General features: G+C 37.8%; 1 protein-coding gene across 3 annotated transcripts in view; it reads right to left on the minus strand.

Annotated features, from left to right (window-relative positions):
- Positions 1-13,284, minus strand: part of slc2a4rg (SLC2A4 regulator) — a 42,481-nt gene that overhangs the window by 26,742 nt on the left and 2,455 nt on the right. For all 3 annotated transcript variants that reach the window (XM_008413921.3, XM_008413922.3, XM_008413920.3), the window contains exon 2: positions 12,942-13,177. In XM_008413921.3, the coding sequence (XP_008412143.2) occupies positions 12,942-13,177 (236 nt within the window). The remainder of the gene's footprint in view (positions 1-12,941; positions 13,178-13,284) is intronic.

The raw sequence follows: 13,284 nt of genomic DNA on the forward strand, positions 1-13,284 counted from the left end.
TTATTTTAATTTAAAAAGCCATTTCTTTTATGTGTCTGAAAAACTAACCTGTAATAAAACTAACCTGAAGTAATTAATTACTGTGTATAGCAAAAAGGTAAGGAAAAAAAAAAAAGAAAAAAAAAAACTTCACAGGTGTGGCGTTCTTATCCTTAAAGACAATTTGGAATCAGCTAATCAGTTCTGGTGGAAACAACTTGAAACTTAAAAAAAAAAAACAAGCTATAGAAATTGGAAAATGGACATGACATTTTTGAATTGTACAGCTCAAATCAATAGAATTGATGATTGCTACTATGCAAGCTGCTAATTAAGGCGTTTTAAAGTGCCGTTTTCATTCAATAATAACTTAAGTTAGAACTTTGCCTCCAAACACAGCAAGTAAATGAAGGCATCTACAAGTAACTCGTTCAGAAAGACACCATTTGTGATCATTTTGCTGGGCAGAAGACATTGAACCAATGACTTGTACATTCAATCCTATAATATCAAAAAGTAGATTAAATTAATGTCCTCTCAACTTCCGGCACTCCTCTCTACCAGCATATCCATTACTAAGGGAATGCAAGGAATTTGTTTTGACCAGGGGTCTTAGTTTTTCTAGCCTGATTTTCCTATTTATGTCTGAGGCCCACAAAAAAGATAGGCCCTTCTGTCTACAATAACACCACTTCCTTATCTTGCAGCATGTCGTTCTTCATTTCTGTTGAGGCAAGCCACAGAACCTTGCCAAATTCCTGTTTTCTTTTCATTATTTTGACATCCATTCAAGTTGCTGTTGGCAATCCATTTTGCTCCCCCCTCTCCGACAAATTCATGTATCTAAACAAACCAAACCATCCTTGGTTGCACCAGAAATGGAAAAACTGGATTTATTTATGGACAGAGTCGAAAAATTAAATCATAGTTTAAAAAAATGCCATCCCCTTTGTCGTGTCTTAGAATTCAAATAGTTGGGAGAAAAGATGGAAAATGACAGATCATTGACTTAGAAATACAAGCTAGAAATAGGACAGGGAGGACTAAATTGAAACAGAAAGGAATGTAAACGCTGGAGACCCTCAACTGCGGTCAGCTGTCTTTCTCCACTCATGCTCCAACTTTGTTTCTCAATCCTCACATCCCACTCCCACTCATGCCTACTCCTGAGATTTGCCCTGCTGCCACCACAAGCCAGCGCAGGTTCTTGCCTGGTTTCCTGTGTTTTGTGAAAGGAAACCATCGTTGTTGCTGTTAGCAATCTATTCTGCTCCCCCCTCTCCGACAAAGCCAAATATCCACAGGCGAGTGTCAGATAGAGAAAGTCTCCAGTCATTAAAAAACTGATTACAACCTTTTTTATAGACAGTACAAGCTAGGAAGGTGGAGACCCACAAAAAGTAAGCATAAAAACCACCAGTTAAACTGTTAAGAAGTTACAATCTGTTTGATAGCACTGCACATTACGAAGTGTTCGCATTTCCTTTAAGGAAAACAGCACAATCGAGCCTGACACAGCAAATTGGTATGTACTGTGAAGTGGATGTTACTTGCATTATTTTCATCAAGAATAGCTCATGTTGTTCTATATACATTTCTAAACCAAAGACAAATCCATGATTGCCAAGTTGCTTTAAAATATAACTCAAACAAAAACCAACTAAAATGTTGAAGAGAGTGAACCTTAAACATTTATTCTAACAGGCAGCTGATTTGCAAAACTTTAGATAATTAAATTAGTAACATTTGAGCCTCACAATTTAGCTTATGATGGTTGACTGCCTGTAATGTGCTGCAGCTCACCCTAAGGGTCAACAATGTTTATGACGTTTCCAATAAGAGGGCAGCTTACTAAGGCCAGCAACTGACTGCAATGCATAGCTTCAACCACAGGGTGGCGATAATGTCCAAACGGAACATGTATTAGTGCATATTATTGTGTTTTTTCTTTAAATATTCAGATGGTATGCCAGAAACACAACACTTACTTTAGTTAAACATCTATTAGCCTTTTTGAGTTTAATATTACTCTTTTTTCCCACATGCTTGATAGTAAATTTGTACAGTAATTTGTCTATGTTGGCCAAGTAAGAAATTATTAGGATGTCTGATAACATACTCAATATCTGAAGTGTTTTGCCAACCTTTTTGTGTTGACAGAAGAATAAACCTTGTGAAATTTCCGGGTCTAAGCGAGAGTCACAGAGGAAATCTGAGCAGCTGTTTCCATCAGTTAGTTAAATCAACATACACAACATATACATACACATTTAAGATGATTGATTACCAGGTGTGGATTATTTTTGATATTGGCATGGATTTTAAATGACCAAACTTTATGCTATTTTATTTTTTATTCAACTAAACTAACATTTATCACATTTTTTGTACAAAGTTGCCGGTTTAGTCAAGTCAATGCAGTAAAATGCAGTATAAGAAAGTTTAAAAAATTTCAGCTTATAGCACTTCCTCCCTCATATATAGCTAATGCTAACTTTTTAAAAGATTAAGATATACGTAACTATTTATTTGACTTTCTTATTTAACTTTTTATTTATTTATTGATTTGGTTTTTTTACATGTGACATAATTTCTATAAGAAGATTAAGCCCTGGTTACTCCTTACTACAGTAAGTAGCAACTTATAAAGACCAGTCCCAAAAACTAACGTAACATATCGCTGGATCAATGTTGCACTGAGCATTTTGATTGTTCGGAATACATAAAGCAATAGGTTCTCAATTTCTACCCTCTGTGCCAACAAAGGGACAGTTATTAAGATGAATGGAAGCAATAAGAGCATATTATGGAAACACTAAAGACACAATGATCATAAAATGAGCATAATTCTTGCAGACTGCAGCAGACAGGTAGAAATTTGCTTGTAAGTGACTGGGAGGGCAACACAACCCATTGTTTATGAACATATTGTTTGTTCTTTGTTGCAAGAAAAGCTGAAACATGACTACTTACTTTACTTTCATAAAAATGGAAAAGAATAATTGCAAGCTGGACACAACTGGTGAGTCCCCATGCAACATTTGTGGATTTTCATGCAGCCAAATTCCAACTGACAGCCAGATGGGAGAGCTTGCCAGGCTCAGCTGTGGCCCAGAGAAAAAGTCATGTCTTGTAAATGGCTTAAGAGTCCCGTCTGTTGAACAGTCAGGTTTGTTTTTCCCCTGCCAAATATCTACTCTCTCAGACTTAAATACACAAGGTAAATGCATTATAATTTAAAATTTTAATTTAAATTAAAAAGAATCAAAATGCTTTTTTGTAAGTAAAAAAAAAAAAAAAAGCTGCCCTGGCAACTCCACTTTCTCAAATTTATTGATAAAATGTGCCTAGCAATGATCTTCATTAACTCAACACTGAACTTCTTAACCATGAATAATTCCAGACATCTTTACGCCATTTGTGAATACACTGAACTGTTCACAAGACGTAATCTCATCTGTATCCGCTAATCCCTGCAGGGTCACTGGGGTGTGAGGGCCTGGGGGAGCATCTGCAGCGGTCACTGGGGTGGGGTTTACCTGGAGAGATTGCCAGTTCATCATTCAGTAATTTACTGAGGCCAATTAAGCTAAGCTATGAATATCAAATAAAGAACATAATTTAATGGTTCACATTCAAGGATGATATATCCATTTCTTTCTGTAAGTGTCCAAAAACGTTTGAGCTATTTCCTTACTCCAGTCTCTCCCAGCCTCATTCTTTCCATCTTTTCCTTATGGTGCAATTATGGTGAGTAAAACATAGTGTAAATCCAACCAACTGAGACCGCGGTGTTGATTCTTGGTTCAAACCGGATTGGAGCAGATTGAGCAAGAGCGAGGAAAAACTGAAGCAGCTGAACATCTTACTGGATCATCATTCTTCCGCCCTGATTCCAAATTGACTTCATTCAATTCTTCTAAACCGGGAATCACTACAACAGTGTTTATTGCTCCATCAAAGCAAAACAATAGACTTTTAGAGTTTTGCATTAAAGCCCACTGTGGGTGGAAAAGCAGCTCATGAGGAAACAGTTTGAGTATACAGTATGTAAAACCTCTCAGTGTTGCTTCACCACAGAAGAGCTGAGACTTCTAGAGGTTATTTGGACACTTATCTGCATCTGAGAGGAAAGCTTCACACGTTTGGCTCTGTGTAGTGGCATGTTTGTGCTCAAACCCAACATAATTTATGTTTATGTTAGGTCTGAGCACAACTGTTTGAACTCTCCAAGTGACAAACCACTCTACCTTATCAAGGCAATAATCAGAGAACTATTGTGCAGTTTTTGTATTGTGTTTATTTTTAATCGACCATAAAGTTTCAAATGAAGCAATTTGATTTACCACAAACACATTTATTACAAATGGTTTAACAAAATAATTCCTAGCATCCTAAATTAGACCACCATTGTTTCAGAATCTCAAAATGGGCAAACAAAAGCAGATTTAGAAAGTTTATCATCTTAGTCTAGGAAATATTGGTAAAGAAAATGCCATCATACATCATATCACCAAAGAAAAAAAATAAAGTTTTTAAATTGTCAAACACGCTCCATATTACACAAAGAAACCAACAACATGCTTAGTTTGTTGGTAGTACAATGTATGTAAACTCTTTTAGATCTAAGTTCTAGCCTGTAAGTTAGAAGAGCATGAACTGAAAGTAAGAGGAGTGAAAAATCTGAACTGTGCAATAGGCCTCCTTTTTTTTTTGAAGCTGTGATAAAAGTGATTTTCATCTTGGTTAAGAGTTCTAATTTGTTCTCTGTATGTTGACATTTTGACTTTTGGCTGAGGTTTTCTCCACGAATACCCCAGAACCAATAAACAGATTCCTACAGAGTCTTTTAAACAGACATTTAAAGGCATTTTTTTTAAACTCTGGGACGCATGGAAATATTTGAAGATATTCCACTCTTTTTCTGGACTCCCTCATGTACTAAGATAAATGTCCCCTCTCTGAGATTAAAAACCTGGAATATTACATGTATAAATATACATTCCAGTCAGAGCTCGCAACCCCAGAACACAAATGTTGTGTACGAGTAGTAAGCATTTTATCAAACTTTCAAAAACAGCATATCCATCACAATTCCGAGATCTCAATTTTTAACTGAACATCGGTGTCGCTATTTTGTTTTCCTCCGGCATTTAACATTTATTTTAATTTAAATTAATCAAATATTAAGTACGTTTAAGACATTTTACTTTTAAATGTTAGGACTTTTCCGCATTTACACAGTTCAGAGGCCATTATGGTTCTCAAATGAATTTTTGAATCATTGTCCTGTGCTTTTACAGCAAAAAAAGAGGTTTCACAGCGCTAACTGTGGTCCAGCTGATTTTTCTGTGTGAACCATTACATCACCCACGCACTGGTCAACACCTGGAGAAAAAGCCTGGTCAACTGAACAAAGAAATAACAAAAACAAAATCATAGGAACGAAGAATATGCACTCATCTGTTGAGGAAACCAAGCAGCTGATTTTATTTTGAGCGGACTGCAGCGCTGCAAAGCAGAGCTAGGCTATCTACATTAAGCGTAAACGTTGTATTGGTGATCAGCTGAAATGTCTGAATTGTTCAACTAAAGGAAGATATGTGAACAAAGAACTAATATGCACAACTCAGCTAGCTCTGCCATCTTGCTACAACACTTTCTACTATGTTGTAGAATACCCTTTGTTGAAAATACTTATTTGGTTCCCCAAACTGATAAAAACATGTTTCGGCTCTCAACAACTCACGGAAGTTTGAAGTCACCCGATTTGAACCAGTTCAAGATTGAGGGTTCTTTCCATGGAAAAAACCTATAAAGCATTTAAACATTTTTTTTCAACCCACTCTTGCTATATTTTTGGTAAACCCCATAAACTAAAACTGAATTTAGCCACCTCAGTCACAATCTAGACTGAAATGTTTTGAAGAACCATACAAATGTGTCAGGCCCCATATGATAACAGGCGAGATGCTGGGGTGGTTAAGCAGTACATAGCAAGCACACTCCAATGATGCAATGGCCAGGAGTTTAGAAGACAACAGCAACACTAGCAGATATGTGATAATGAAGCCCAACTATGTCACTCTGTGCATAAATTGCTAACCTTAGCATTGTGCTTCTGATGTGTAATCTCAGTTAAAATTGGAAAATACACAACCGTTTTCATTTATAGAACTCATTGCCCATCTGTCAGCACTAGTTGTCGGAGGGCAGGGGTATTATTCATTATCCCGTCCAACAAAGCTCTATTGTTAAAGATGTGCATGTCTAAACACACACTTGAAGAAACTTCCACAAAGCACGGGGGGATTCTAGGAGCTTAAAAGAAACTGGGCTTACTGGTTTTCACAGCTTGGGTGTGGCATGTTTGTAATTTTTTTTTTTATATGTTGATTTAAGCTTTAATTGTCAAAGTGGAGTATTGGTGAAGTTATTTCAAGCACAAGAGAAGATATTTAATCTACACACTCCCCTTGAGTTGTTTCTTCACTCTTTGATTTACTTACTCCCTCTGAGGCCCTGGCATTTTGACAAATCACGGTCCACAATGTTTAACTTTACACCACAAAATCGATTGAAATGGCAGAAGTTCACCAATGCTCTCTTCCGCAATAAGGCAAAAGACAGCAATGTCAATAATCCGTCAGGTGGAACTGAGGTCACGGACAGCTGAAGTTTCTCATCCTGTAGAAAGAAACCTCTATAGTGAATTTTCTCTTCCTAAACGCTGCTTTAGTGAGGTGCTGGTATAGCTGACATATTTGAGGAGACACGAATAAAATGAATTAATTACTCAAATCTACAAAATAAAACAGGGTACAGTGTCTAAATTACAAGCTCACATATGGGACATAATACCAGTCACCTCATGCAAAAAGAAAAAAAAAAAAAGGTAACTGAGCGTTACGCGTTAACTTTTAGTTCTTCAAACTTATTTTTACATGACAGACAACAGAGGGAAGAGATGCATGGTGCCATTAAAATTACCCTATATTTGCTAGAAAGTAATAAGCTAGCAAATTTTTTGCTTTTTATGCAGATAAATATTGCAATATTCTCCATAAAGCCATGTGTGCATGTCTGAGCATGGGCATGTTTCAGGTTGTAACATATTGTTAGCACGTCCCTCCCGTTACTTTAAACTTTATTTATGCTGCAGTCTCCGACCCTCAACATCAAAAGCAATGATTAACCCAAGTTATTTTTGCTCCCTAGTTTGCATATTTCTTTTTGGATCTTCCTACATTCTTTCACTTCTTACCTTTGTCTCTGACTATTGTACTGAGAAGTACAGTGGAAATAACACAGATGTTTTAATTTACATAGGAATTTTAATATTGAGGGTTATACAGAATACAATAATACATTAATGCAGAGGAGCTCCCATCTCATAGGTTCCAGCAAATACAGTTGTTATCCTCGCTGTAAATTTTAATGAAGAATTAAAAAAAACTTTCTGACAGCTAAAACAGAAAGATTAGATACTGTGCTTCATCTTCTCTGGCTTTCAAGAGGATTTATGCTGCCTTTTAGAAAAAAAGAGGGCAAGAGAAACAAAGTAGGATGTATGTTATAAAAGGCAAATGAAAAGTGTTAAACCAATTTTGTTCATTTTTACAAATAATGTGTAACAGGAAAAAAAACATAAGTTAAATAAATCTGTTTACACCCATTTTTATTGTTTGCATGCATGTCAGTCATAGGAAACCAGAGCTGATGAAACAGTGACAACGATTGGGTGAAAGATACTGTAAAGTTGAGAGAAGGCGAAAATTTAGATGCAGCTGAAGCTGGTGGAAAAGGGGAGGAGGAGTGGCGCACAACAGCTGCTGGTTGGTATGGAGACTTTGTTGGGTAGAGGGACAGAAAGATCTACTGAGAAGAAGGAATGACAGTTGACTGAGCTGTTTCTAAATGCTGCTGTGGCAGAACAGGAGGCCTTATGTGTGTGACTATTAGTGTGGGTGAGCAAGAGATAAAGCATTTTACTGCAGGACTGCAGGAACTGTTCAAAAAGGAAGTTCCTCTCCTTTTGGATGTTGCACTAAAGAAAAGATGCACAGTGCTGAAGCATTGATTTACACCAATGTACAGTTTCATAGTTTATACGAAGGTTAGATTTTCTCCATTTAAACATACTTTTGCAACAAAACAAGCTGAATTGGACCTAGCATTTTCCTTATTTACATCAATTTGCTAAAAGAAAAACAGCCCTTTACTAATTTGATGACTGCGCTCACACAGTGAAACAAGTTAAAATTTGCTTGCCTGTCAGTGCTACATGCTTACTAAGGATGAGCAGTCATCTTGCACTAAAAACTGACTGACTGCACTGTATTATAACTGGGATTGAGTTGAAAGTAAAGTTTGTTTATATGTTAGAACTGATCTGAGTAAGTATTTGTTGTGAACTGGTGCCTTTTAAATACAATCATTTAAACTGAACTTCTATCAGTCGGTTTATTTAGTGTTTGTTGAGCCACAAACATGATACTATATTGTCAAAATATGTACTACGTACAAGCTTCTCATTTGTCCACCCGCCTCTCAATCTGGAGATAATAAAGCTGCAGTGTTAAATGATGAGCTGTCACTTATCATCTGTGGTTTTAAATTGCCGGCGCAGCTCTGCGACCCAGATCCTGAGGTTGACCTACCAGACGTGCCAGATGCCTGTTTGCGTCCTGTTCTAGGCCCGCCCCTCCTGCATAACTCCATTCATTGAGGGGTGACCTTTCACCCTTGCCTGTCAGTGCAAAAGCTTCAACCTCTTGCGGTGTGGGAGAGAGAGAGGGAAAAAAAGGGGCTGACGCGACATGTGAAAACGGATCATCAGGCTCAGAAGGAATTCTTTTAAAACTAAAGATAACACTGACGAGTTCAAACTACTGAAATGTAAGAAAGCAGTCACCCACCTAAAAAGCAGTGGATTGACTTTCTCAGGAGGCAATGTCAGGGGTTTGAATGTGGGTTAGTCATCCCAGACTAGGTTGGGGGGTGGGGCGCTGTTTCAGCGACTCTGACCTTCAACAACCAGCTGAAAGGTCTCCTCTGGGAGGGGAGAATTGGTAGGTGTAATGGTCATGGCCAGGTGAATGTGAGAGGTGGACTTCACTCCCTCCTGCCCAAAAAGTCCCATTGACTTTTATCCAAACAGCGTATCAGTAAATATAGAAGAGATACACCACGAATCCTATCCACTGCCCCCTCCCTTCACTGCCGGTTGCTTTGGTGTCCTGTTTATGCCAACTCAGTGTTTTCCATTCATGCTAGCCGGCTGTGTACCTGACCAAGGACAGATAAGAGAGACAAACTCTTCTCATCAAAATAAAGTAACCCCTCCCCTGTTCATCTCATCAGGCCTTACTGTTTTTATTTTTTCTTGCTCATTTCAACTAGTCTCTGTTCAATATCAGGGCACTGGATCCCATGCTGATGAGAATTGACAGGTCGAGCACGCTTTGCTTTAGGGTGTGAGTGCAAGAGAGACTTAATCAGACACAGGACTCCCTGAGGACGGGGTGCAGTTGACAAAACGGGTGGGAGTTTTGAAAGATGTTTCAGGGGGGTTTAGTTTTGTTAATCGAATAAGCACACATGTGAGTGGGTGCATTGGCTCTTTCTCTCTCATTCTGCGAGGGTTTTTGCCCAGACTTGTCGAAGGGATAGTGACCTACTTTGCAGGGTTTGCACACCAACAAGACAAACCGTGAAAGTGAAGAGTTTTGCACAAGATACAAAATGCAGAAAAGTGAACCAATACAAAACACACAGAGGGGCGAGCCATGTCTTTCCAGCAAAAAGTCTCCTTAAGCACACATAATCCTGTGACACAGAAATAGTATTAACTAAGCTGTTGGGTAACAAATGAAGATGAATGGTTTTGTTGACGTTATCTGAAGCACGGTACAGAGTGCAGCAAGCGCACTCCTGGTTACACCCATTAAATGCAGAAGCTTGCAAACTTAACAGAATTGATATTTCATGTAACCCCTCCCTATCGTTACAATTAAATTTTTTTTTTTCTTTAGGTGAAATTTTTCAAAATCTGATTTTTGTGAAGTACTTTTTTACCCATATATTCATCATATTACTGAAGAATATACGGGGGATGATACAATTTTTTTTCTTTCCTTTTCTGTTGGATTTAAAAATTCTTTCTCAATAAAAAAAACAAAAACAAAACATATGTTTCATGTTTCCCATACAGTTCTTAGAGCATGACATCAGAATCAGGTCACATTTCTAACAAAACTAGAAATTTGTATCATCCAGGACAAGCCTGACGAGTGGATCTCCAGTAAATTGCGATTAATACCACATACTCATCAGGTTAACAAACAGAGCCAGAATTAGATGAAGTCTTGGTCCATTTAAGGTACATTTTATTCACCCGATGCACCAAATCCAAAGTAATACCTTTAAATGAACTGACTAGTTTTTAAAACAGGCTGCTATTTTGTTGATAAACTTTTGCTCGTTTTCCAATATATAAGATGTACAAATAAAATGATCGATATCAGATTCCCGCAATTTACGCGTTTTTCGTAAATTGCAGAGGTATTTTGCTGTGGGTGGCACAGCAAAATACCTCTGTGATTTTTTTTTAAATCAACTATTAAAAACTATTCACCAATGTTTCTATTATCAAAAGACATCACTGAGTTTATGAAGCACAATAATTTCCTGATGGAACCCCATTTAAATATCTTCGCAGCCAAGTTATCAATAAGTCATGTCAAAACAGAAAGTAAAAATTCTAGCAATAGCTTAGCACTTCCAAAAACATCCCTGTATAAAAACTCTGTCAACAGAAGTAAAACCCAAGTTTGTTGCAGACTGTAGCTAGATTTACTTGGGTATAAACAGAAACAAAAGGCTTTCCTGCTAGAAACTCTTGTTCTGACGAAATATTTTTCACTATCAAGAAAAACGGATATTGTAGAGTCTGAAAAGTAAGTGGTGAACGAGTGAAGAAAAACACAATCATCTTGTATTATAAATAAATCAAATGTGTTAGCATACTTAACTTCAAACTACTGAGTTTTAAAGCCTTTTCAGGGAATTCATTCTATTGCAATACTGGGATAAAGTAGCATCAAAATAGTTTTTTCTTCAATCACTTGTATCAAGGACAAAACCTATTTAAGTTCATGCTAAATTAAACAGAAATTCAAAATAAATGCATTGTTCAGTTGGCAGGAAGAGATGCCCTAGTGTTTGACAGGTGTTAGATACATTTATCCGATTCCGAACTGTCATTCTTTTCAGTAATTTAAGAAAACTTAAAGATAAACTAACAGAATCCATGAAAACGTATCCAGTTTATAACAAACTTAATAGGTTCTGATTAGAAGCAACTTAGGAAAGAGGGGTATGCATCATCACTATGACATGATTTAATTGTAAAAAAAAACTTAGTTCCTTGACACTGAACGCAAAACAAACACAAATCTTAGTCTGGCAAACTCACTGCAATATTAGAAAAGGTCAACAGTGCAACAAACAGACTTCACTTTTATGACCACACCGTTATATAATGTTATGCAATCTCTCTTTCAGTCTGCATAATGTCAACGCTGAATTTGTTAATGTGGTAGCAGTGTGCTCAGTGAGATTGCTATGATTGTGCTGAAGCTTTACATCTGGTCAGCATGTGTACGTAAGAGACAAAAATAGATGCTTTCTTGGCCATCTCATAGGCACTATGTTGAATTCAAGCAGTTTGTTCTGATTTAAAAGTAGACTCAGTCTTGCAGCCTCCCAAGAGACTTTCACTCACAACATAGTATAAATGATCACTGGCACGTGAAATTCACGTGTCGAGATGGAAGTAAATGAGTGTGGTGTTGAAACCCCCTTAACCATTCACACCCTTTCTCAAATGTTATGTTCGTTCAGTGCAGCAGCAATCAGTTTTTTTTAAGCTACTTTGGAATATATCTACTACACTGAGCTCACAGACAATCAGGAAAAAATATCAAGTTATTTAGTTTTTACACTGTACGCCCTCCAGGCATTTTAATAATCTCCAAGAGTCATCTGACAAACAGGTAGGGACTTGACACAAAGAGCAACCAATAGCTGAGTAAAGAAAAAGGTTAAAAGCTTTAAAGCTAAACCGATAACCACTCCCAGTCCTCTTTCATATTACATAATCACTTATCAGTGCATTAAGCTTATCGCTGCGTGTTCGTTCTGTTTGTTTTTCAGACAACAAGTCTGCATGTGTGTAGCTTACACTGAGAAGGCTGTGGATACAACTGTTTTGGAAAATGAAGTGAAACAGCTAAAACAGAGTGAAAAAACAATGCCAGCACATACAAGCAGAAACGATAAAGTTTATCTGCCCATCTACATGAAGAAAGCGGCTAACACATCAACTGGACTCTGGAGAGGAATATAACTTAAAACAGTCAATATGATGACTTTGGACTAATAAAAAACTTTCCCAAAAGCAGTTAAACTGACTTATCAGTAGCCTGCCTCCTCGTTTTTTCCCCTCCTTCGGTCAAGCAGATTGAGCAATTCTGGCTCTGACTGCAAACTCTGGCTCTCCAAAGGAATAGTATTTCGAAACTATTCTGGAAGGAGCACTAAACATGCGGTCAGTTAACCAGTACACTCCCACACCATTCAGACCAAAACCACTGGACGGTTATAGGCAGATGGTGTATTTCACTTCTCTTAAGACCTTATGAACACAAGTCAGAGCTGAATGCACAAACTGCCAGAGCCAATTGCTTTTATGACAACAAAGTCACAGCCAAATTACCCTCGGGCACAAGAGCCACCCACAGCAAAATACCTCTGTGCTTCAGAATCCTATGAGCTGGCAGAAGGAGTGTTTTTGTGCTAAAATGCAAAATGGGGCTTTGTCTACAAGTTAAACGATGCGGTCCACAAACAACACCAAAAATAAATGGGTCCACGACTGTTGCTGGCCTCAGTTTTCCTACCTGTTTCTGGGGACTGGGATGTGGGAGGAGGGAAGGGGTTGTATCTCCGCCTGTGGGACACTCTGCCCCTGTGCTGGCCTGTAGCTGTTGGCCAGCTCTGCCTGTTTTCCTGGGTTTCTGATGTCCAAACTTATGGAGCTGCCTGGCAACTGCCTGCCCATGCCAAAGCAGAGGGTAGGACTGGCCCTCTTCAGGATCCCAGTGGAACCAATGTCTTTTTGGTCTCTGACGGCTGTCTGGAAAATGAAGCAGAAACAAACTGAACTTCCCTTTATCAGTCCAAGTAGTTGAAGTACTAATAACCTGTATTTGGGATAGTAAAAACTATTTTTAAAAATATATT

The sequence above is a fragment of the Poecilia reticulata genome, chromosome 7 (genome assembly GCF_904066995.2).
Source record: "Poecilia reticulata chromosome 7, P_reticulata-male-v2, whole genome shotgun sequence".
Taxonomy (NCBI): Eukaryota; Metazoa; Chordata; class Actinopteri; order Cyprinodontiformes; family Poeciliidae; genus Poecilia; species Poecilia reticulata.